Here is a 26,449-nt window from a genome sequence, read left to right on the forward strand (position 1 = left end):
CTCCAAGGAGTCCGAAGACTCATCGCGGGAGGACATCTTCAACTGTCTCTACACCTTACCTCTACTACGAATCAACGCCATCTACCGCCCACCTCCAACACCACCACAACTAGTAATTTTTGTCTGTAAATTATGTGACTTTTTTTTTCTTTTTCTAATTACAATGATTGAAACAAGCCACTTCACGCTATACCGTTGTCCACAATTGCACAGTGCACTAATCTCCCTAGTATAGCCACGCTTTCTTCATTAATCTAGCTTGCAAATATATTTTTGACTGTTAACTTAGTGTGTTCTCTGGTTGGTTTTCCTGTTCTGTTAGTAGAAAACCAGTTTCCAGAAGGAGGAATCCTATTGCCAACGAATTAAACCTGCTAAGAACTCATCTAATTGAAAAAGCCCATACTGGAAACAATGATATTTGAAATAATTTGACAGAAAATATCCGCTCGTTTTCTGATGATGCAAAATTGGGAAGAGCGATAGTCAATGAAGGCGATGTAGATATCCTGCAGAATGACTTCAATATGCTGGCGGTATAAGCAAACATAAATGGCTATTAAACCATATTAAAGTGTAATATCGCAAGTGTAAGGTGCACTTTGCGAGGGTGAGATTACATGCTATTTACCATATTAATGGAATTGAACTGCAAGAAGTTGATGATGCAAGTGACTTGAGAATAATGGACAGAGAACTGAAGTTTAGAGGGCATGTTGCAAAGGTGGCCAAAGCAGCACATCAAATTACATGGTTATTGAAGAACACACTGACAATAGGGATAGGAAAGTTGTTGTTCCATTTTATAAGGCCACATCTGGACTATTACTCACAGATCTGGTCACCTGGATTCCTTGGTGATGAAGAAGTGGTAAAGTAAAATCGAGAGGCGAGTGACAAAGATTGTTGCAGGTCGTTGGAATGTTTCCCATGAGGAGAGATTAAGTTTTATGGGCTCCAAAAATTAGCTGATAGGCGTAAGAGAGGAGATATGATAGAAAGGAATTTTATAGGATTGATACCTATCATGTGAATAATGATTAGCGTATCAATAGTCTCCTGTGATGAGTCTTCTTTAACAGCGGTTCATATCATCTTTAAACAGCGTCTCCTCCATGGAGACGCTGTTAATTTTTTTTTTAAATAATAATAATTTTCTTCACGTCGTAAGAAGAATAGAACCCACTTCACTTACAATCAAATGTCACACTGTACTTTCATATGCCCTGTGGGGACATCTTCTGTCAAACATGTTAAGCAGATGCCATCTTTTATCAACATCAGCGATTTTCAACCGGTGTGCAGCGGCACACCCATGTGCCGCGAGATTTGTGAAAACAAATTTATTGAAAGAAATAATGTCGTAATTTGCGCATTTATTCCCTTGAAGCTCCCAACAAGGATAAGTAATTACTGTTATTAATATCTTCTGTATGTAAATCAATCAAAATTATGCCTATTTTTTTGCCAGATCGTCAAAATAATTTAAACAATATATTTTTAGTGTGCCGCAGAATTTTAATAATTAGTCTAGGTGTGACATTTTATGAAAAAGGTTGAAAATCATTGGTCTATATCATAAATTTATATTGTAAGGTAGTTCCGTAACAAGGCAGGCTCAGGGTCCACGACGAAGGGGGCCTGAAATGGGACATCAAAAATAATCAGTATTATATTTACAATTTCAAATTATAAATTTTGCTGCCGTGGGGGCCGATTCCGTAATGTTTTTGGTAAAATAATAATAATAATAACCTAACGCCATTTATTAACTTATAGGGAACAGGCAAGGACTTTGAACCCTAACAAGCTTTTGGAGAATGAGTGGGCAGTTCAATCTCCACCAGTAGCCAATTAGAAATAACTGGCCCACGCCTATCACCAATTATAAGCAGCCACCGATGAAGACACCGGCAAACAAGTGCTGCCATGTCTTAGTACCTAACCCTGACAAAATATTATCCGACTTTGAGAGAAACTTGTCACAGGAAATCAACAATTATCTCCACGTTCTAACAAGAAAAGTATATTTAATATACTGCCAGATATTTCATTTTGAAAATAACAAACTATCATTTATTGATCATTCAAAATTAGAACGAGCCACGTGGTGTCACATCGTTAATTACGATAACGTTTCACTGAAGAAAGGTAAACATAAGCGTGCAGAATAAATGACATGTATAAATTTACAATGTCAAACAAAAAAAATTAATTTATAAAATCATACTAAAGATATTAATTATATGAAGAGCCAAAGGCTTCAATTCGGCGACATAAGCTTATTTAAGTTAAGGGATATTACATCCCATATTGTTTCATAGCCGAATAAGAAACTCAAAGAGTTTCATGCCAAATATAGTAAATATATAAACTTCGGCGAGTCCAAGCGTAAGCAGATACCTGGATAGTGTTACAACTGACCCTGTAGGGAGTGCAACACTGAGGCAACTCATTGTGAAGGTGGAGCAAGCTCCGATCACTATTCTTGATATTTCCCCATAATGTGAAACCCAGCTCCTAGGAGCTGTATTACTGTTTTACATTATGAGTGAGAGAAGGTCACTACGCAGACCAGTTTCAACCTTTATTGAGGTCTTGGGATGCAATATCCCTTAACTTAAATAAGCTTATGTCGCCGAATTGAAGCCCTTGGTTCTTCATATAATTAATAATTTATTAGGACACCTTCTTGGCAATTCTCATAGTAAGGAATATGTAAGTTCTGTTTGCTACAAACTTGGTATTTCTAGGTCTACCTACTCACTGATGAGACCTCAATAAATGTTGAAACCGATCTGGGTAGTGACCTTCTCTCACTCATAATGTAAAACAGTAATACAGCTCCTAGGAGCTGGGTTTCACATTATGGGGAAATATCAAGAATAGTCATCGGAGCTTGCTCCACCTTCACCATGAGTTGCCTCAGTGTTGCACTCCCTACAGGATCATTTGTAACACTATCCAGGTATTTGCTTACGCTTGGACTCGCCGAACTTTATATATTTACTATATTCGGTGAAACTCTTTGAGTTTCTTATTCAGCTATGAAACAATATGGGATATAATATCGATTTTCTTGAGTTTACGGGACGAAAAACCCGAGTTTCCAGGAGAAAAAACCCGCTTGCCCGTGACAGAGATCGACTAACTCTGGAATCGGTCGAAAAAAAGACAGAAAAATTTCCTCTAGTCGCCGACTAGACTCGAACCACATCCACTCAGCTACACAAGCTCTTTCTCTTTATATATACATTTTTCTATTGGCCTCAATCCCACAGCAGATTGATTTAAAAGAACCGTCATCTGCCTGTATGACTCCTAGTCTTGTTGCCTGCAATTCACCTGTTATCATAGCACCTCCCCCTTCTCCTGGTAAGTAGATTCAAAATTTAACCTAAGGCTTTACAAATCAAAGAAAAATTTATGCACTTCTATAAGTATTTATTTTTTTTTTATTTACATTTATTTTTTATTTCTTGCCAAATTGTTTGTTCAAGAGATTTTTTTATTTCAGAATGGGAATCCTGGAATTGAATTATAAATAACTACCCTATTTAATTTTCTACTGTTTTGAAAGTTTTCACAGACACTATGCAATATCTATTACTTCATTTTACCGTTTTATAAGAGAAGTAAGCCAATAATGAATGATAAAGGCACGTAAACACAAGAAATATATTTAATTAACCAAATATTTCGGTCTGGAAATAGCAGACCATCTTCAGTGGTATTACAAGAACAGTTTTAAAAAATACAAGCTAGAATACTAACAATAGATCGATAAAAATAGAACATGTCGCGTGATGTTATATCACTAAGTATTAAGTATAAAACGGAACATTTTGAAGTACAGACATGATTGGAAAAAAAAAATTCATGAGTAATCTTGATTAGACTTTCCGAGGTTTTTGATATAGATATACAGTCATTACGATTCAGGTTGGGATGATGGAGTAAGGCCTCCACGCTTTCCTTGAACAAACGTTCGAACTTATAACGGATCTATGAAAGAGGCGAGTCCTGGCCCAAAAGATGCTGTGGTCAGTTTCAATCCCGTGTTGAACCAGTCCAGACATTTCAGGTTTGTTGTGAAGAATGGAGGATTGATGTTCTTGGATTCTTTTTTCAAGAGAACTTCCAGTCTGTCCAAAATAGGAAAGATCGCAGTTGCAAGGAATTTGATAAAATCCAGGAAGAGATAAAGCTGAGCGTTTCTCTTTAGGAGAAGGAAAATGAGAAGACAATTTGTTAATAGGTGAATACGTAGTTGTTAAATCACATTTCTTTAAAATTCTTGCGATAGGTTCTGAACTACGAGATATAGGGAACAGTCACTCGACGTATTGAAACTTTGTTGTTTTGTGGAGGATTATAAGAATTGAGAAGATGTTGAGTACTTTTTTTTAGAAAAGCCATTGAGTTTCATGTGTTGTTGGATAGTAGAAAGTTCTTTCTGTAGATAATCAAAAGTAGAACAATTAGTTTTGGCTCTTCTGATGAGGCATTTTATAATTCCTGTTTTTTTGACAAGGATGATGGGCTGATTCTTTAAGAATATAACGACCTGTGAACGTTGGTTTCCTGTATACCACTGTAGTTGTAAGAATATTTGAACGTGACCGGATGAGGAGAACGTCTAAAAAAGAAAACTGGTTGTTTTCTTCTATTTCTATAGTAAACTTTATACGATGATGCAAGGAATTAATACTGTTTAAAAAAGAAGGTAAAGAGTTTTTGCTGTGAGGCCAAAGAGTAAAGATGTCATCTATATATCTTACCCAAAAGGATGGTTGAGGGAAAATAGATGAGAAGAGAACTTTTTCTAAATGTTCCAAATAAAAGTTGGCTAAAGCAGGAGAAAGCGGACTTCCCATGGCCGTTCCTTCTACTTGGCTGTAAAATTTATTTTGACATACGAAATATGCAGAATATATTACGAAATCGAATAGTTTTATAATGTCTTGAGGAAAGATGTCAGCATGTAATTTTAAAGTTTCCTTGAGAGGTACATTGGTATATAAAGATTCTATATCAAAGCTAACCATAAGATCTGTAGGTTGTAATGAGACATTTTTTAATTTTTCTAAGAAATCTGAGAAGTTTTTTAAAAAAGAATTAGTGTTGCCAATGTAAGATTTCAATAATTTAGCTAGATATTTGGCTATGCGGTAAGTAGGAGAACCAATACAATCTACTATTGGAAGAAGAGGATAGTCAATCTTATGGATTTTTGGAAGGCCATAAAATCTAGGAAGTCTTGCAAAATGAATTTTAAGTCTTTCAATCGTGTCTTTATCTAAACTGATGACTTCATCTAAGAGAGAATTTAATTTCTTTAGTTGTCTGTTGGTTGGATTATAATCAATTTCTTGATATGTGGAGAGATCTCGAAGCAAAAAAAAAGATTTCATCTGTAATTTGCTGAGTCCATAACTACTGTTGCTTTTCTCTTGTCATCTTTGGTGATAATGAGGTGATTATTTTTTCTCAAGGACTGTAAAGATTTCATTTCAGAAGGAGATATGTTGGAAGGAGGATGTTTGGCCTTAAGTAGAGAAGAAGCGACTTCTAGGCGAAGAGCATTAGCTTCATCACTAGTTAGATGATTGAGATTCCTTTAAATGTTAAGTCGGAAATCTAGATATGGTATCTTATTTGGAACAATAGAAAAAGCATGTCCTTTTGACAGGATGAGGGTTTCGCTTTCAGTCAAATGACGTCCGGATATATTGACAATCCAATTATCTGGAGTTATAAAGGGCTTGGATTGTCTAGATGAAAGAGCTTCATGTTTATGGTTAAGATATTGACTTAGTTTATTATAAGCACGTTGAGTAGAATGTTTAGCCACATTTAGAACTATGTGAGAAAGATGTGGATCCAAATATTTGTGGAAATATATGTGGAAATGTGATGACTGTGAATAGCAAGGTCACGTTTAACAGCTTTAAGTTGATTACGGATTAGAGATAAACTAGTGTTCCGGAATATTATGAGCTCCAAGAGATTTTATTGTTTCTTTAATCTTAGCGAAATTGGGAATAATCTTGTTGTCGCGGCACTTTTTTAAGAAATTGATCTTTGCTCGTAACCTACCTTGTATAACTGAAAGTTTTCCTAATTTACTTTCAGTTATACAAGGTAGGTTACGAGCAAAGATCAATTTCTTAAAAAAGTGTAACCTGTTGTAATCGGAGCATTAATACAATTAGATACTTCCTAGGAAAGCACATCATGATCACCTATTTCACATAATGCTTGAGAAAGTTGTCTCGTAGCACTTCAATAAAATCCACTTCTTTCTTATAATGAGATTTCTTCTACCGAATCAATGCTTGGAAAATTAAAGTCACCCACAATGATCGTTTGTTTGGTACCCATAAGGCTAAATTGGTCGGTGAAGTCGAATCAAGTAAGGGGCGGAGAAAAGAAATTAAAGAAGGTGCCGTTAGGAGTCAAGGTATAAAAGGGTTAGAAATCCCCCCCAACGAGGCTTTTTCCCGGATAGTTTCTTCACGATATCCTTCGTATAGGTTTCACGTGGTTTTCCTGAGTGGCGGGATTGGAGTTATCTTCGTCGTCACAACAAGGAAACAAAAGTGAGCGGGATTTCGATTCCGTATTTCCTATGGTAAGAAACGAGGAATGCCATTTAGCTAAGGAAAGCAGGTATTGTCTAAGTGTTTCATCGTCCAGTGAAAAGGAAATCTGTAAAGAAGTCGGTGTCCAAGTGGCGAGTTTCACAGCCATGGTATAGATGACTCTAAAGTGTTATTAATTCAACTATGAAGAGTTAAGATCGCGTAAGCACAGGTCAATGCCAAAGGAACTTAGGAGTAACAGGTTATAGGAGAGATCATACCAGGATAGTTCAATTGGAAAAAGGTAGAGGCCAATATAGAAAACTGAAGACAAAAAGGCACTGTAAAAATCTCATGTTAACTGAAAATCGTCTGTAATTGTTATCGTTATTCTATTACTGAACTGTTGAAGAGACTAAGAAAATTATACTAGGAATTTAGTACATGGCTGATTATATTGAAAGTATGCTTTCTAATATTAATATTATATAAATAATTCATGTGTCCTGAGAATTATACATGTGTATTGTAACGTATAGGAAAGTTATAAATGTCCAAGTTATGTGTTAGTACAGTGAAAGGATAATTTAATCTACGTAATTTTAGATAGTAAAATAGAGTGAGTTTATTATATATGTCCATGTGCTACAGCATATAGCGCATATTCAGACTAATATAGGATTAACTAATGTGTTAATTAGATAAGGGATTTTACTTATGGTTTTATGTGTTGAATTTGTTATGGCAGCATGATCGTAATACCCATATAGGATCATAGCCAAGTTACTTGTGATAAGCTAATGCTAATTTGTAAATGTTTTCTTACTATTGAATTGAATTATATTAGAAATTGAATTGTACCATACTAATGAGTTTAATAAACCTTTGTTCATTGATAAAAACAGTTGTCTGAAATTGCTGCCCAATGCACCACTTGAAAAACGTACGAACCTAATCACCCGGAAAATTAATGTGTTAAAAAACGAGATAAAGTGTCACGACTGCAATATTGTTTCACATTCAGACATATTTTAGTACTTTCTTCTTGTTTTTGTATTTAATATCTCAAACTAAATGTCCAAAAAGGTGCAGTATAATATAAATATTAGGGACACTAAGGGAAGAAATAGCTAAAATATTTGTATTTTGGGGTGATATCTCGTGCATAGAAAATAGTAGAACATAGATAAGCAGAATTTCACTAGATAGAAAAATAATCAATAAATGGGACACAACAGAACTCAATCCCTTTGTTTCTAATACTCCTGGCATTTGTCTGTATTCATAATAAATTACCACTTAGCTTATTCTTATAATTAGAAATGCAATCAACTTGGTCTTGTTCTAGATTTTTTTCTTTTTTTCATCCTAAGACATACTTAAAAGGACCGAACCCAAAATATATTTTTCTGCCTTTTGGCCATATACATGACCATGTTTGAAGATATTCATATTTTTATCATGTGTGCATAACATAACATAACAGAACTTTCGCAAACATTTCTCCCGTTCCTCACTTGATGATCTAGTTTCCCCGTTTCTCTGAATTATGTCTCATACCAAGAAGTAATTTCTCAAGGCTCCTGATGCTAAACGACTTCAAGTGCAGGCCATCCTTATGATACAAGTGAAATCATTTGCTATCATTGCCCACCTTCTTAACTCGGTACTATCATATCTAGGTAGCAAACCTACAGTTTTTACTCTCTCATATTTTTTCTTGCTTCTTCCAACAGATGTTTCATATATTCTCTCATACTATATTTGTCACTGCTTAAATTATTAATACTTACCAGAACCACCATCTCTTTACTTTTCTTTTATTGCTTTTCAATTCCATTTGTCATAATTTTAATTTTCCTCCCGGGAAACTAGAAGTAGTGACTCCATCGAAAAGCGCAAATTTTAAGATTGAGTCACCATACCATATCACCTCTCTTACTTAGATTTTAACTGACTTATCTTGTTATTATTAATATCACAATTACCAGCTTCAGTACTTTCTTGCCTGTTCTTGTTCTGATCCTTTTTCTTAAGGTGTCTAAGTTTAGTTAAACAAAGCGTTTGCAATTTTCCACCTTTTCCAAATCTCTGTACGTTTTTCTAATAATTTCTTAAATCGAGATATTCCTGGTTAGTAGCTGAAAGGGGATTAATCGTTAAATGCTGTTGACACACTCTCCCTCGATGAATCTTTGGACTCCCTGGAAGTGTCACATAATAATAATAATAATAATAATAATAATAATAATAATAATAATAATAATAATATCAACTTATCCTCAGATGAATTATCACCATCACTGTAGGAGTTCTTTTGTTCATCAGAACCAAAGTTCTTCTCAGTCGTAAGAACTTGAGCTTTAGCCACTTCCTTGTTACAACGAGTTTTTGGGTTTATTAAGAGTAGCAAAAAACTAATAATATTTCTATAATTATGTTATAAAATATTTTAGCATAATAATCACACTAATAACTACAAAACTATACTAAACTACACAATTAAATCCAAGCACATATATAGGGGCTTCTGTAGCTCAGTAGAAGTAGCGTTCGCACTCTACAACACTTGACTGCATGACAAATGACTGGGGTGTTCGAGTTAGTCTATCTCTGGCACGGCTAAGCGGGTATTTTCCACCTTTATTTTCGTACCGATAACTCAAGATAATCGGCATTCGAACATTAGAACCTTCAGACATTAAAATATTGTGTTAGACCACAAGATGGCGGCACGTGTTAAGCGTCTTCACTGCATACCAATTAATTAGTGATAGCATTGGTCCAGCTATCTCTGACTGGCTACCAGTGGAGATTGAGGTGTCCACGCAGTCTCCAAAAGTTAGATAGGTCGGAAACGGCGTCGTCTACTCCCTATGCAGGAACAGATTTTTTTTTTGAGATCCAGGAAAACACTTAATAAATCAGGATAATTACAGATCTTTCTACAGCACGTGTTTTCAATTGATAGCCTCGACACCAGCACTCAATTAAGTTTAATTAATTCTTTCTGTTAAGGTTACACTCTGATCAGCATTCGTATTTATGAATTTAGGGACACAAAACACACTGATTATTTATTGGAAAAGATTATTTTACTGATTTATAATAAAATAATAACTTGATGTTTCGACCCCTGTATAGAGGTCATCATCAGAAGGATACATGTGTATAAGAACCAAGCTACATGCTGTTGCACTCTATCCAGGTAAATTACATCTACATTGTTAACTGATCTTTTTTCTTAGCCTGCCCTCTAATGATAAAAAAACTACAATAAACTCTGCTAAAGTCCTCGGGTACTAGGATTCTTCTGGAATTATACAGTTCATACTGTTATATTATGATTATCTTCTGGATTTGTACAGTAAGGTTGCTATTGAATGTTCAGGAAAAAAAAAGCACTTCACCAAGTCTTCTTGTATTGAGATTTTTCTTTGTGATTGCTATGAAGGTTGCAGATGGGTCCTCCACATTCTTGGAATGGTTAGACCATCATTTTTATTCAAACTTGGATCATGTTTGAGCATTTCACATGCTTTCTTGAATTTCCGCTCGAACCAGGTTTTGGTGCGGTGTAGGGACTTGGTACCTTTCCAATCAATTCTGCGGTATGTTTGGAGTGCGTGTTCTGAAATTAATTAATTATTTTTTCGATTAATTATAAGTAAATTATCAAATTGCTGTTATATTAAACTTATATCATATTATATTAGTATGCTAATTATATATAATGATATATTAATCTGGCGTTGTGGATGAGATACCAAAAATACTGTATGGAGTAACACAGTCCAGAATGAAGCAAGTGACCTGTGGTTTGTTGCAAGACTCTGTGCTTAGTCCATTATTGTTTAATTTGTGCATAAATGATATAGGAAATGACTTGAAGGGAAATATTGTTTGCAGATGATGCAGCGTTGCATAGCGTAATAATTAATGAAGCTGATGTAGAGAGCTTATAGGATGATTTTAAAAAGCTGCCAATACGGGCAAAAATAATCAATGTCAGTTCAATTCGGAAAATTGTATAGTTATGCATTTTGGAATTAACAGATTACAAACTGGTACCACATCACTGTACTCTGGGCAATTGATGAGGCTAGGGACTTGTGAGTGTTGGTGGATAGCAAATTGAAGTTCAGAGGGCATATTGCTAAGGTGACCAAAATTGTTCATAATATCACTTGGTTATTGAAGAACACACTAACATGCAGAGATAAAGAAGTTATTATTCCTCTTTATAAGGTGTCGATACATCCACATTTCGATTACTGTGCTCATGTTTTGTTGTCTGAGTTTTTTTAGAGATGAAGAAGTGATAGAAAGGAATAAGATGCGAGTGACAAAGTTGTTGGTGGTGGTATACGGAATGCTCCACAAAGATTGGTTGAGAGTTTGATGGTTACAGAAGTTGGTTGATCGGCGGAGAAGAGGGGATATGATAGAAATATTTAAGTTATTAAAATGTTTTTATAAGTTTGATGCAGAGGAAATATTTCAACAGTGGGATAGTGGAGGAAGAACAAGAGGTCATCCCTGGAAATTAAGTAAGAGTGTGGTTAACAAGGGCGTGAGGACAAGATTTTCACATGGAGAGTGGTTAATGAATGGAACGCATTGCATGACTCAGTTGTGAGTATGTAAATGAGTTCAAGAAGAGTATGATAGATATTGTGAGGATAGTTTAAGTCTCCCGCAATGAGTCTTCGAATCCCATGGAGATGCCTGTATAATAATAATAATAATAATAATAATAATATAATCATAAATGCGATTGTTGAGCCGTCAGGCTCAATATTATTATTATTTAGTGATGGCCTTGGGCCAGCTATCTTTGATTGGATACCAGTGGAGATTGAACTGTCCAATCAGTCTCCAAATGTTAGAGGCTAAAACGGCCTCGCCTACTCCCAATACGGGAATAAGAAGGCTTCAGCTGATTTTTTTATTATTTTTTTATTTTTATAATCATAAATTGCGCATCGAAGTAACTTGTAGCCATAAGCCGGTGAAATAAGCAGTTGAAACAAAATCCGATGAATTTCTTCTCAGAGGAGAAATTCATCGGATTATTGAAATTTAAATTTTGTCATTGAATACTTATGATTGAATCAGAAAAGAAAATTATCTCAAGCCGTTTTGTGGTATTTTATCTTAGAATGTCATTTAAGTGGGAATTTGTGCTACTGTTTTAATAGCATGCTCGCTATCAGTTGTATTATATTGTGGTGATTTCCAGGCTATAATGCACGAAATCACGTGATGTGGCGTTGTCGCCATGATCTTGTGTCGTAAGCAGGAAGTTTGTTGGAATAGGTTTACGGATTCTGGCATCTGATATTAGAAAAATTCATGTTCCCTGTATGTTGTGGTATTAATACACCTTAATCTTAGTGATCACCAGCAAAATTCCGTCCGCTTGCAATGTGGAAAATAAGAGAAATTACAGATAAAGTGTGAGTAAAGTTTTATACTGGCTTGAAATACTCGTAAGGCCCTTGATACTGACCTAATTTCGAACGTGCACACTGTTTACTAATGAATTTTAAAACTTTGGAATGTAAAAAAAAAAAAAAAAAAAAAAAAAATTGAAATTAATTGATGGCTGCCCCCCCCTTTCCTGTGAAATAAGAATAATTCAGATGTCTAGAAAGTTAGCTTTATGGTTACACTGTTTTTTACAGACCACATGAAAATCGCACAAGTTTGATATTTACAAAAATCTGAATAAGTCGGCGAAAACGTATGGAAGTAATTTTTAATGTTGAAATGATGTCGTTAACTCGTACATTTAAGATCATGATTGAATAATTTTAATTGACAAAAGCCAACAGCCGTTCCATTGCAATTATGGTTCATAGAATCGATTATATGAATTCTTTCAATTCTGATGGAACGTTGTTTTTAATTTTTTTCATTTAAATGGATGTATGAGCGGAATAAAGTAAATTATTCACGTTTCTTCGAATATCACAACCGAAATGTCAAATTCTCACCGCACCGTAAAATGTCACAATACCACATCTCCTAATTTATATAATAAATAATTCACGATTGAATACTTTAAACATGTTATAGTTACATGTTTAAAATTCCTGGCATCCGTAATGCAATTCTAAGAACGACGAGACATTGTACCCTTCGATTGGAAAATTTTTTTTTTTTTCATTTGAAGACACCGGTCTCATACGGAGGTAGCATGCTTTTTCTTTCTGAAACTCAAGTTTTTTCAAAATGGCATATCACCCAGAGAATTCATAGACAAAAAAAAATAAAAGGTTGGAGATAACTTTGCATGAGAGTAGATTGAGGAATTAGTAGTGTTGACATTGCCTTGTGTGGGGCAGTGCCCTTATGTCTTGAACCCTTTTGATTTGTCACATAATAATAATGTCATAATCAATGAATGGTCCTTGAGCTACAATATAATATTCCTAATGAGAGTCAACCAGAGATTTAAGATTTACAGATGTAACAAAAATTAGTCGAGCAGTATACAATTTCTTCTGGTATGGCCCATTTTCACCAACTGCACATTTGTCAAAATCAATTAGCTGTAAATGATATACCTTTATACCAACGTGTTGGGGGCAGGGGAATCCATTTTCTGAGGCAACAAGGAATGGAGTGAATAATATTCCAACATCCTATGTTTGATTTATTGCCTTTTCATCAAGCACCACATACGTGATAATGGTCGAAAAGGCCTTATAAAAATTTTCATCGTACATGGGACAAAGTTAGTACTGTCATATGTGAAATGTACTGTTATTCGACTGGACAGGTATTTAATTCCCCACCTATATATTAAAGTCAGTCTTGGAGAATAAGATAATATTTATATATAAATTTATTTTAGTTGCTAAGCATAGAATGATCATCATTCTGGGGAACATCACTTTGCTTTGAAAGTTTATTTTTCACTTGGTTAGAATATAATAAATTTAGTTTAATCCTTTATCCAAGTGTGAGCAAACAAAGTTTGCACCTGAAAGTATCTTCAGGACTGAGGTAAGGTGATACAACACCAGGGCGATTCCTTGCAAAGGTGGAGCAAAATACCAACACTCCTATCTCAGTATCTCCCTCAATATAAAGGATTAAACTAAATTTATTATATTCTAACCAAGTGAAAAATAAACTTTCAACATCTTTCTCTAAATCCAGAGTAATTTATTAAAAAGGTGGCACACCATTTGGCAACTCCTGTAGGTAGAAATGACCTTGCTAATGCTTCTGGCTGGTATCTCCACTTGGGCCTGGCTCCCACTGAAGAGACCTCAATAAAGGTCGAAACTAGTCTGGGTAGTGGCCCTTCCCTTAATGCATAACATTAGACATATCTGCAAGGAGATGTGTTTTGCATTATGGGAGATACTGAGATAGGAGTGTTGGTAGCTTGCTCCACCTTTGCAAGGAGTTGCCCTGGTGTTGTACCACCCTACCCCAGTCCTGAAGATACTTTCAGGTGCAAACTTTGTTTGCTCACACTTGGATAAAGGATTAAACTAAATTTATCACTTTGCCTATTGAAGTCTGAATAAGTTGATGCTAATTTGGTATCTAGAGTAGGGATTCTGGCTTGTAGCCAGATGGCTTATGTGAGTGGTTCCATAATTCACAGACTATGGAACCAATTCCAACAGTCACAAATAGCATCCTGGAGATACAGTGAAGGAAGGCCATGAGATATAATCATGGTAGGTAATATCTCAGATTATCTGCTTGCCAAAACAGGACTGCTACCTCGAATCATCTGAGATAACCTCATGTCGGCTATAGGAACATTGGCATCTGCTTCCACTGTATGCAGAAGACTTAATGAAGGTGGTCTGTGTATTAGGTGACTGGTAGTCTGCTCTCCTCTCCTCTCTCCATATCACAGGAGTGAACATTTAAAATGGGCCAAGCTCCATATCAACTGGACCACGACTTATGTGGTCAGTTTGCTCTACAAACTGATGTCAGGTGTTCTCTGATCTGTAGAGAACCAATGACACGTTATCACTGGTTCTTTGATAAAGATAGATTCTTATGGTGAAGGTATTGTGATGTTTTGGGGGGGGGGCATCTCATCCTGACTTGTATATGTTTTCTAGTGGAACCATGAATGCTGCAGCTTTATACAGATGAGGTCCTCATTTCCTATTTTCATCTGTATGCCAATGTGATAGGGGAGACATTTATCCTACAAGATGATAATTCTCGTTTTCATCAAGCAAATCTCATGAACATCTTCAAGAAGAGACTATTGCATGCATAGAATAATATTATAATAATTTATAGAACAGTACGTATATTGAAGAATTATTCTGCTTTTATACGTTTTCAAATTGATCACTGTCTAACATTAAAGGAAAGGATAACTATATTCCTGATGAAATATGCTATAGAGCATAAGAAACTAGTGGCATAAACAGGCTTTTTTAATTATGGTTATACGACATTTATTTAGCCTGAACAAAACCATAGAAGCTTGTCTTTGGTGTATACTCGGAGTCCTTGTTTCATATTTTACACAGATTTGAAAACAGATGTAGAGATATTCAGTGGACTTTCCTTCAGCCGTGATTAATACATACCTAAGTTACTTAAAATGAAAACTGTTTTTGGGGGTTAAAAAGAGGAAAAATTTAACATAAAAGGAAAGTTTGCTAGCTTTACTGACAGAAAGAATTACTGATACAATATTTGTTATCCAGAATATCGCCAGCCTGACTGGCCGAGTGGTTAGTGTGCCCACTCTCCAGTCAAGAGGCTGCAGGTTCGAATCCCGCTGTGGGCATGGATGTTTGTGATTGTCTGTGGAAATACTAGTGGTGGTGGTTGGCGGTAGATGGTGTTGGTGTAGTTGCGGTCAGTTGGTGGATTGCGAGTGGTGGAAGCAGAGTTGTAGAGTAGATGCCCACCTTCGATGAGTCTTTGGACTCCCTGGCGGTGACTAATAATAAATAAATAAATAAATATGCATATTCTTATCATTCAGAATTGGCTACTGAGCTATCATCGAATATTTCAGACTCAGCAGACTGTGAGTTGGAACTTATAAAACTTGAAAGATTAATGGATGAAAAGGAAACTACCAAATAAGCCTCCCTCTAACGGCTTTGATTTTGCTATAACTCCTAATAGCATTATTCAAGGTAGATATAGTGGTGAGTATCAGTGCACAGGATTCCCAGAAACACAGCTTACATAATGTATATAAGAATGCAATGATTTTTAATTCCAAGCTGTCACCAAAAAATATTACCAAAACAGAAGCTTCACCATTCACATTAATGACCATATTTTGATATTGAAGGCTGACAAAGACAGTTCTGCTAATTTTATTTATGTTCTTTTTATTCTAATGATTTAATGCAAGGAAGGTAAGATGGTGCCATTGCATAAGGGCGGTAACAGACTGGAAGTGTCTAATTATAGGCCAGTTTGTGTGTCATCAGTAGTTAGTAAGATCGTGAAGAAAGTAATGAGGGACCATATACAGCATTGGGCAGATGAGGGTAATGTTATCAGTGAGAGTCAACATGGATTTGTGAAGAGGTGCTCTTGTTTTAGCAATATGATAGCCTTTTATAATAAAGTTACAAGAACATTAGATGAGGGAAAGGCATATACTGCAATTTTCCTAGACTTAGCGAAGGCATTTGACAGGGTGGCACATGTCATAGTGCAGATGTGGTAGCCCTGCACGAGGATTTGAATAAGCTAGAGATAGATGGGCAAATGAATGGGGGTGTCAGTTTAATGCAGCAAAATGTAAGGTCTTGTGGTTTGGGACACATCGATGGGAGGAAGCATGCTTGATTGGAGGAGCTGTACTGGAGGAAGTAGGAGAAACGAGATCTGGGTTTGATGATTGATAGAAACCTGAAATTTAAGGGACATATTGCAAAGGTAGTGAAGGTAATGCAGAGGATTGCTGTAATAATGAGAAGGACACTGACCTGCAAAGATAAAATGGTTATCATTCCATTGTATAAGACTGATCAGACCACACTTAGACTATTGTTCTGAAATATGGTCCCCAGGATTTGAAGGGGATAAATTAACTGTGGAAAGGGTACAAAGGTGGATAACAAAGATGGTGTCAGGACTGTACAATGTTAATAATGAGGATCGGCTGAGGGAGTGTGGACTGCAGAGTTTGGTGGATAGAAGGAGGGGTGATATGATTGAGACTTTTAAACTGTTGAGAGGTTATTACAAGGTTGACACTAGGTAGTTCTTTCGCTTGGTTGAACATCGGGAAGGAGTCATGACAAGGGCCATCCCTGGAAGTTATGAAAGGAAACTGTGAGAAAGAGGGTGAGGAGTGGTTTCTTTGCATGGAGGGTGGTTGAACCATGGAATGCATTGCCTGATGGAGTGATGAGAGCGAGAATGGTCAATGCATTTAAGGAGTGGTATGATAGATTTTGTGTTTCCTAGGAGGGACCTCCCTCGATGATTCTTGATAGACTTGTGTTTCTTAGAAAGGACCTCCCACGATGAGTCTTTTGACTCCATGGAGGCCTGAATAATAATAATAATTTTAGAAGTGATCTCTTAAGGATCAAAGCTAGGTAGATAACTGGAAGGATACCTTTACATAGTCTTCTAATTAATGTGGAGAACTGACCTGGGCATCTGACATAATGTCCAATGCACAGTGCCTGTGTATGTTCCAGTAGTAGATATCTGCTTGGATACTGGAACTAGGATGGGCTGGCATTTGTATATGATGATTATCAGTGAGTAATCATTATGGATGATTTAAATTATCCAGACATCAAGTGTAAGCAAACAAAGTTTGCACCTGAAGTATCTTCAGGACAGGCAACTCATGGTAAAGGTGGACCAAGCTCTCATCACTTCTTGTCTTAGTATTTCCCATAATGCAAAGCACATCTCCTTGCAGAGCTGTCCTGAAGATACTTTAGGTGCAAACTTTGTTTGCTTACACTTGGATAAAGGATTAAACTAAATTTGTTATAGTCTAACCAAGTATAGAAAAAACTTTCAACATCTTTCTCTAAATCCAGAGTAATTTAATAATACAGTGAGACACCTTTTTGGCAACTCGTATAGGTAAATATGACTTCTCCATTGCTTCCACCTTAGTATCACCACCTCTAGGTCTGGCTCCCACTGATGAGACCTCAACAAAGGGCGAAACCAGTTGGAAGCTTGGGTGATGAATGGCAACGCTGTAGCCTATGAAGTTAACTGAGGCACGGCTGTTGCTGTTACCCCGCAGATGAGATATGAGCAAATGAGCGGCTCTGCTCGGTGATGGGGTGAGCCTGCCATGGTGTAGAGCCAACCGGATCTGAGAGTTCTTCTCAGTGGCAGGGTGAGCCTGTTACTGAGGGGAACAGTGTTGAGTTTTTGGAGTTTGACCTGTACTTGAACATTCAATAAAAGTCAAAACTGGTCTGGGTAGTGACCCTCCCCTTAATGCATAGCATTATACTTGTCTGCAAGGAGATGTGCTTTGCATTATGGGAGATACTAAGACAAGAAGTGATGAGAGCTTGGTCCACCTTTACCACGAGTTGCCTCAGTCCTGAAGATACTTCAGGTGCAAACTTTGTTTGCTTACACTTGGATAAAGGATTAAACTAAATTTATTATAGTCTAACCAAGTGGAAAAGAACTTTCTCTAAATTCAGAGTAATTTAATAATAAGGTAAGACACCTTTTGGCAACTCGTATAGGTAAATATGACTTCTTCATTGCTTCCACCTTAGTATCACCACCTCTGGGTCTGGCTCCCACTGACGAGACCTCAATAAAGGTCGAAACCGGTTGGAAGTTTGGGTGATAAATGGCAATGCTGTAGACCATGAAGTTAACAGAGGCACGGCTGTTGCTGTTACCCCTCAGATGACATATGAGCAAATGAGTTGCTCTGCTTGGTGGTGGGATGAACCTGCCACAGGGTAGAGCCAATGCTGAGAGTGATCCTGTTACTGAAGGATACAACACTGAGGTTTTGGAGTTTGACCTGTGCTTGAACATTCAATAAAGGTCGAAACTGGTCTGGGAAGTGACCCTCCCCTTAATGCATAGCATTATACATGTCTACAAGGAGATGTGCTTTGCATTATGGGAAACAAAGTTTGCGCCTGAAGTATCTTCAGGACTGAGGCAACTCGTGGTAAAGGTGGACCAAGTTCTCATCACTTCTTGTCACGAGTTGCCTCAGTTTAGAAGATACTTCAGGTGCAGACTTTGTTTGCTTACACTTGGATAAAGGATTAAACCAAATTTATTATAATCTAACCAAGTGGAAAAAAACTTTCAACAAAATTATCCAAACATTGGATAATTTTGTTGATAAAAAAACTTCCATCAACATATGACTGGTTGGCTGAGTGGTTAGCATATCTGCTCTCCAGCCAAAAGGCTGCAGGTTCGAATCCTGCTGTGAGCATTGATGTTTGTGATGTCTGTGAAAATACTAGTAGTGGTGAGGGACAGTAGATGGTGTGGGTATAGATGATGATGATGGTAGTTGTGGTTTGTTGTAGTTGGTGGATTGAGGATTGAGATAGAGAGCTGTAGAATATATACCCTCCCTCCCTCGATGTGTCTCTGGACTCCCTGGAGGTGTCACATAACAATAAAAAATATACAGGTAGCAAAAAAGGTGTTGCAAATTATTGTTTTTATAATACTCTGGATTAGAGGTAGATGTTGAAAGTTTTTCAACTTGGTTATACTATAAATTAAAGATGCCAAAAATTATATTCTTGGTTTAATCCTTTATCCAAGTGTAAGCAAACAAAGTTTGCTCGTGAAGTAACTTCATGATGACTGGGCAACTCGTATATACAGGCTAATGACTTCACATCACTTGCCTCGATATATATAGAGATCTCAATATAGGTCGAGGGTCATTACCCAGACCGAAACTGGTCTTGGTAGTGACTCTTCCGATATTGCATAGCGTTATACATGTCCGTATAGATATGTTTTGCATTATAGGATACTAAAGCAAGTGATGTGAAGTCATAGAGCCTAAAGTCCTATCAGGGGAGCCACCATGTATGGGTGCTGTTGATTAGCCTTAGCTGTTTGGTGAGAGGCTTAAGAATTAGTTTTCCAAATCTTGGGAAATGTATGATTAAATGCACATTGTAGATTATAACCTTTTTCAGTTTGAGTACTATAAGCAAAAACAAGCTTTTAATGTTTCAGCTCTAAAATCTTTTATAGTAGAAATTTAAGAAAACAAGATTTCCATTTCTTGATGTGCTAGTTTCAGTTATGAGCAGATTATATCAACATTTCAGTGCTCAGGGGGAAAAAAAAAATTCTAAGTGGTTAATATCTGCATTTCTCTGCTTACCAAATTGTTGTGTAATAAAAACCTTTAAAGACAGCAGTTTCCACATATGGTGATAGCAGAAAGTAACAAGGAATGGATTACCTAAGAGACATTTCATTATTTAAAAAAAAAAGGCTACATTCGAAAAAAATTAATAACATTCTAAAACTGTCAGACAACTTTGCAAATATGCGAAAAGACATAAATAACAAAGGTACAGTCATTTTAAAAAGGCTACCTCAAAGTGCTAAGATCACCCAAGCAATCTCATCTACTTTGCAAGTGACATGTTAGCCAGTTAGGTTGGCTGAGTGAATAGCATCTTTACTGTCCAACTAGTAGGTTGTGGTTTTGAATCCCACTGCAGGCATGGATTTTGTGAACGTCCTTTAGTATATATATCAAAAGGCTTGGGGTGCTTAAGGGTCAAAGCTATATAACTGAGAGGAGTTCTCCACATAGCCTTCAAAGGAATGTGGAGAACTGACCAGGGCTTCTGACCTAATGTCCAATCCTCACCTTCTCGTGGTGCGCCTTTTTAGGTATCTGCCTGGATACTGAACGGACAAGGATGGGCTGGCAATTTGGGATTTAGCCAACCAAATTGTATTCTTATTGGCTTAAACCAAAATTTCAAATGATGGTACAACATGACAGAATTTTTATTATTATTACGGGTATCTCCATGGAGTCGGTAGACTCATCGTGGGAGACCCAAACTAGCAAAACAATATCTGTCATATCTCTTCTTGAATTCATTTACAGACGAAGAGCTCACAACTAAGTCAGGCAATGAATTCCACTCATTCACCACCCTCCAGGCAAAAAACCTTGTTCTGACACCTTTGTTAACCACACTCTTCTTTAATTTCCAGGGATGACCTCTTGTTCTTCCATCACTATCACACAGCTGAAACATTTCCCCTGCATCAATCCTATAAAAACCTTTCAGTAATTTAAATATTTCTATCATATCCCCTCTTCTCCGCCTATCAACCAACCTCTGCAATCCATAAGCTCTCAATCTATCAATGTAGGGAGCATATTTTACATCACTCACAACTTTGTCACGCTTCTCTGAACCCTCTCCACAGCCTCCTCATCTCCAAGGAATCCAGGTGACCAGACCTGAACACAGTAATCCAAATGTGGAAGTATCAACGCTTTATGAAGGGGAATAATAACCTCTTTATCTCTGAATGATAGTGTGTTCCTCAATAACCAAGTAATCCTATGTGCAATCTGTCCCCTGAACTTCATTTCCCTATCCACCAACACCACTCAGGGGGCCAACACCCCATGTTGGCCCCCTAAGTCTCTAGTCTCATCAATCTCTGGAGTACCGTTCCATCAGTGTAGTACACAGCTGGTAATCTTTTAATCCCAAAATGCATAACTGTATAAATGTGTAAATGCAAAATGCATTTACACTTTTCCACATTGAGCTGACATCCATAACCTTTTGCCCATTTTGCCAGCTTATTTAAATCATCCTACAAACTCAACATCAGCTTGATTTTTTATTGCGCTACCAACTTTGCATCATCAGAAAACAACTGAATATCTCCCTTTAAGCCATTTCCTATATCATTTATGTACAAATTAAACAATGGCCCAAGCACAGAGCCCTGAGGCATACCACTGGTCACCTGCCTCATCCTGGACTCTGCTCCTCCATACACCACCTTCTGGTATCTCTCCCTCAGCCATTCTGCTATCCATATCACCAATTTAGTATCCATTCCCATCTGCTCCAATTTGCGTAACAGTGTTCCGTGGAGTATTCTGTCAAATGCCTTAGCAAAATCCAGAAGTACCACTGTGTAGCCAGTTCCTTTGTCCAACTCGGATGGCATTCTATTATGAAAAGTTAATAGATTGCTAAGTCAGGATCTACCTTTAACAAAACCATGTTGGCCTCTATAGAGTATCATATCCTGATCCACCCATTCTTGAATTTTGTCTTTAACCAACTTTTCCAAACTTTTACCACTACTCCTGAAATGGTGATTGGTCTGTGATTAACTACCGCAGTTTTAGAGCCACCCTTATGCAAAGGAATCACTTTGCCTAACTTCCACTCCCTAGGGACCATACCAGAGTTGAAACTTAAATTAAATATCCAAGTAAGAAGGGTTGACAATTCATTTGCACATTCACACAACACCCGAACTGATATTCCATCTAAGCCTACAGCAGTGTTTGCATTTAAATTTTGCAATATATTAAATACCTGTTATTCTTTAGTTTCACTTCTCACATTAGTTATTGCTACAGGTATATCCTCACTTGGGTGATAGACTTTTGAAAAGTGATCACTCAGTAACTCGACTATTACATCTGATTTTGTCACCTCAATACCATCAGCACCCACTAAAGTTATTCTTCCTTTTACTTGCTACATAGCAGAAGAACTCTTTGGGCTTACCCTTGATCTCTTTGGCTAAGGTCTTCTCATAATCTGATTTAACTTTTCTTGCTATGCTGGTAACCTTCCTAGCTTGAGCCTTGTACTGCTCATGGGTGTACTGATCGCCTTTCTCCTTGTAAATTCTCCATAACATTTTTTTTTTTTTTTTGCAGATCAAGCTTGATACTACTGCTCATCCATCTAACGCCTGCCTTGTTTGACTTCCTGACCATGGGAACACAATCTGATATTGCTTTCCTCAGATACCCGCTGATTTTATCTCATGCACTGCTAACATCTTTCCCCTGCAATATGTTCTGCCATGGGATGGCTGCAAGCTCACTCCGAAGCTTGTTATAATTGCCTAACCTGTAGTTCCGTATATATCCCTTCTGAACAGAAAAATCCACAGATTTTGCAACCTCCCAAGTCAATACTACATGATCGCTTTTACCAATTGGAGGTAATGAGGACACCTTACTTATGCATATAACCTCTGAACCAGTAACCAGGTCCAACACTCTCACACCACATGTCCCTTCAGTTATGTGCTGTTTCAAGTAATTATCTCTTAGAAGATGTATGAACTCCATTTCCTTTTTGCTACGTGATATTTCCTCCTTCCAATTGATATCACCGTAATTAAAATCCCCCATAATAATCACTAAACCTGCACTCATTGCACTAATTTGCTGATGCATGAATTCAATATCTCCCCCTGTACTACCTGGCCTATAGCAGCATCCAACTGTATATTTGGTTGCAATGGTCACTATTTCGCACAGACTGCCTCAAATGAACTCTCATTCACATGTCTATCAGCTTGATATACTACTTTCTTTGGCTGCAACACATCAACAGTACTCCTCCCTCTGTGCTATATTCTCTATCCTCCTCCCTGAAAATACTGTACTCATCGCATTCAATTCTAGTGACCACATCTTCTGCTGACAGCTAAGTTTCACTAACTTTTGGTGAGATTGCACTGACTAATGCCAAAAATTCTCTCTTATTTCGAATGATTCTTGCATTAGTATACAAAAATTGCAAATTCCCTCTAGATCTTCTACCGGCTTTAGAACTGATATGTAAGTCACTAATTTCAGTAGTCCCATGCCAATTTTTATCCCCTCTTCTGCAATTTATTCTGCTTATAAAGATCAATAAATATACAATCAGTGCTAAAGGTTCTCTCTCTTACACTCAACCTTTTCAATATTAGTTTCCCTGCCCAATTACTTCAATTTGTTCAGAAAACAGTAACTTCTTCAATCGCTTATGTCTTTCCATGTTCAGATGCAGTCCATCTCTAGCATGCAACTGTCTTTTTTCTTCAAACACACTCCAAACATCAACAAATTCCAGACCTCTTTTTTTGCACATTCTTGCAATCATACCATTCATTATTATCGCTCGTCTACTTAACTCGTAATTGTCAAAATGAGGCAGCACACACACTATCCTCCCATTGACACTTTTCCTCTTCACAATATCCAACAATGTTCTTAAATCTTTTCCTACTCGATTTATACCACCACTCAGGTCATTTGTACCCACCATAACTATCATCTTGTCTGCTTCATGCCCTCTCTTTATTGCTAAAGTCCCTCTTTCTATTGTCCCACCAGCCAAGCACTCCTCATGCATACCACTCTCCATACCCTTAATCATAGAATCACCATATATCTTACTACTCTTAACTTCATTCAAGTCCACACAAGCATCACTCATGCACTCATTTTCTACGCTGTTCAGCATAACTCTCCCAGTTTCATTACTCAACGCTCTATTACTTACCCCCCCCCCCACTCTCAAGTCATCTCGTTTTTCTTCTAGGCCACTTGTGGTTTTATTTTGCTGACTCCCAATCACTCCCATACTATTTATTACTGCATCATTCACCAGGCTCACCCATACGTAATCCTGTTTTAGTTACTTCAGATAAAGTAATCTCTATAGTGCTAATTTCTCTATTTAACACATTAAACTCAGTTTTAACTTCCAGTGTCTCCTTACTGAGCACTTCCAATCTCGCATACGTTGACATTTTCATTCTTCTCATTTAGCCAGACCGACCACAGATCCTTCACATTCTTCGGTGCATACATGTAGCAGTTTCCGCAACGTATCCATTGCAAAAAATCTTAACGCTGAGCAAGCCTTTCGTGTAGAAGTAGAAGTCCTGCGCGCCGCTGATGTACGTTTCTTGTTGGACGCCATCTTTACACGTTAAAGTAGTGAAACAAACGGCAGTGAAAACACAATATATACAACACAGTTCCAAACAATAACTCCACTGAAGGACACTTGTATCTAACCGATGCACAACTGCAGCACAATTCAAGACAAAAAGCCACACTATATTTAAATTTAAAAACACGTTTTCTAGACTAACTAAACACGATCGCCACGCCAGCTGGGGCGTCGCCCAGTTAAACAAGACCCCCATTGTTTTCGCTAGGGAACCAGGGCACACATCGAAAAGTCAGCTACTGGAACAAATCCTAAAACTTATCCCAACTCAACATCACCAGAGTTCAAGATTGGTACTATCAACATAAGAAGCCTGAATGGCAAAGAAATGGAGCTAGCTGAGGAATTGAATAAGTATCAGATCGAAATAATACGAGTGGGGTGACTGAAACAAAAAAGGCAAAAACTGGTGAGATCTTTCTGAGCAATAAATACAAAATGTTATATTCAGGCAATGACACTCAAGGAAAAGGAGTAGTCATAGTATTCAACACAAAATACGAGGCTAATTTTCTTGAATGGCAGGCAGTCTCAAGTAGAGTGATGTGGGCAAATATGAGAATGGGGAACTGGACAATGGGATTATTTGTGCTTGTGGTCCCACAGAAGGTTCTACTAAGGTAAAAGTGGAGGAATTTTTTGAGGCTTTATAGAAAGCAACTGACACAATGAAAAAGGAAAAGTTGGTCCTTGTTAGGAATCTAAATACCAGAGTAGGAAATGATTGTCAGACATACAAAAATGTTTTGGGAAAATTTGGAGAAAAGAGCAAAGCTAATAATGGCAAATACCTGTTATATTTCTGCTCAGGTCATGGACTGGTTATTGCTAACACAATGTTCCATCATAAAAATGTACACAAATTCACATGGAGAGAAGAGGCAAGGTTTTGAAATTGGAAGTGATCACCATTTAGTCTTGAGCAGGATAAAATTGAATTTCATATTGAAAAGAAGAACATGTAAAAATGTTTTAAAGAGAATAAAAGTTGAGCAACTCTCAGATGTGAACTGTAGACTAAAATACAGAAATATTATTCAAGAAAAAATGAAAGAGTTTGAGAACAGGAACTAAACTTTGGAAATTCAATGGCAAGCGCCATGAAGAAAACTGATTGATTCAGCCAGAGAGGCATGTGGTGAGGTTCCAGGCATGCAGTCAGGAATACATATTCATACTTGAAGTAAAAAAAGCCATCAAATGCCTGAAATGTGGAAAGGCAGCAGGAGTAGATGATATTCGACCAGAAATGCTAAAGTATGGAGGTATAAAAGTCTTACAGTGGCTGCACTGTACAGTTCAGAAAGCCTGGACAGAGGGACAAATTCTTGATGATTGGAGTAAAACTCTCTCAGTTCCCATATATAAAAAGGGAAATAAAACTGGATGTGAGAATTAGAGGTATTTCTCTGCTGGGTGTTCCTGGTAAGATTTATGCAAGTATACTTGAGAAACGGTTGAGAAGGATTGTGGAAGAGAAGCTTGGTGAAGAACAAGCTGGATTCAGGCCAAATATATGCTGTCAGAATCAGATTTTCACTTTACGACAGATAGTTGAGAAATCATGGGAACATAACAAAGATCTGTATTTAAGTTTTGTAGCTCTGGAAAAGGCATATGACAATGTGCCAAGAGAGAAACTATTCCAAATGCTACAGTTATATGGTGTTAATGGAGCATTATATCAAGCAATACTTAGTCTTTATTTGAGTCGTAAGTCAGCAGTTAGAATTGAAGGAAGTACAGGAAGGTGGGTTTAATGTTAAATCTGGTGTCAGACAACGATGTACATTATTATCTTCTCTGTTATTCATTATCTCTATGGATCACATTATGAAGGAAAGTGGTATTAAACCTGATATCAAAATTGGAGATGTTAAT

At 37.0% G+C, this 26,449-nt stretch overlaps 1 protein-coding gene across 2 annotated transcripts in view; it reads left to right on the plus strand.

Moving 5' to 3' along the window:
- Positions 1 to 11,853: 11,853 nt before the first annotated feature.
- lqfR (clathrin interactor lqfR) overlaps positions 11,854 to 26,449 on the plus strand; it is a 364,785-nt gene continuing 350,189 nt past the window's right edge. Inside the window, exon 1 of one of the 2 annotated variants that reach the window (XM_090391640.1) lies at positions 11,854 to 12,043. In XM_090391640.1, the coding sequence (XP_090247766.1) occupies positions 12,012 to 12,043 (32 nt within the window). In that variant the 5' untranslated portion in view covers positions 11,854 to 12,011. The remainder of the gene's footprint in view (positions 12,044 to 26,449) is intronic. The other variant, XM_090391641.1, reaches the window with a different exon arrangement.

Source organism: Typopeltis vanoorti, chromosome 4 (genome assembly GCF_054136105.1).
Source record: "Typopeltis vanoorti isolate ZY-2024b chromosome 4, IOZ_Tvanoo_1.0, whole genome shotgun sequence".
Classification (NCBI taxonomy): domain Eukaryota; kingdom Metazoa; phylum Arthropoda; class Arachnida; order Uropygi; family Thelyphonidae; genus Typopeltis; species Typopeltis vanoorti.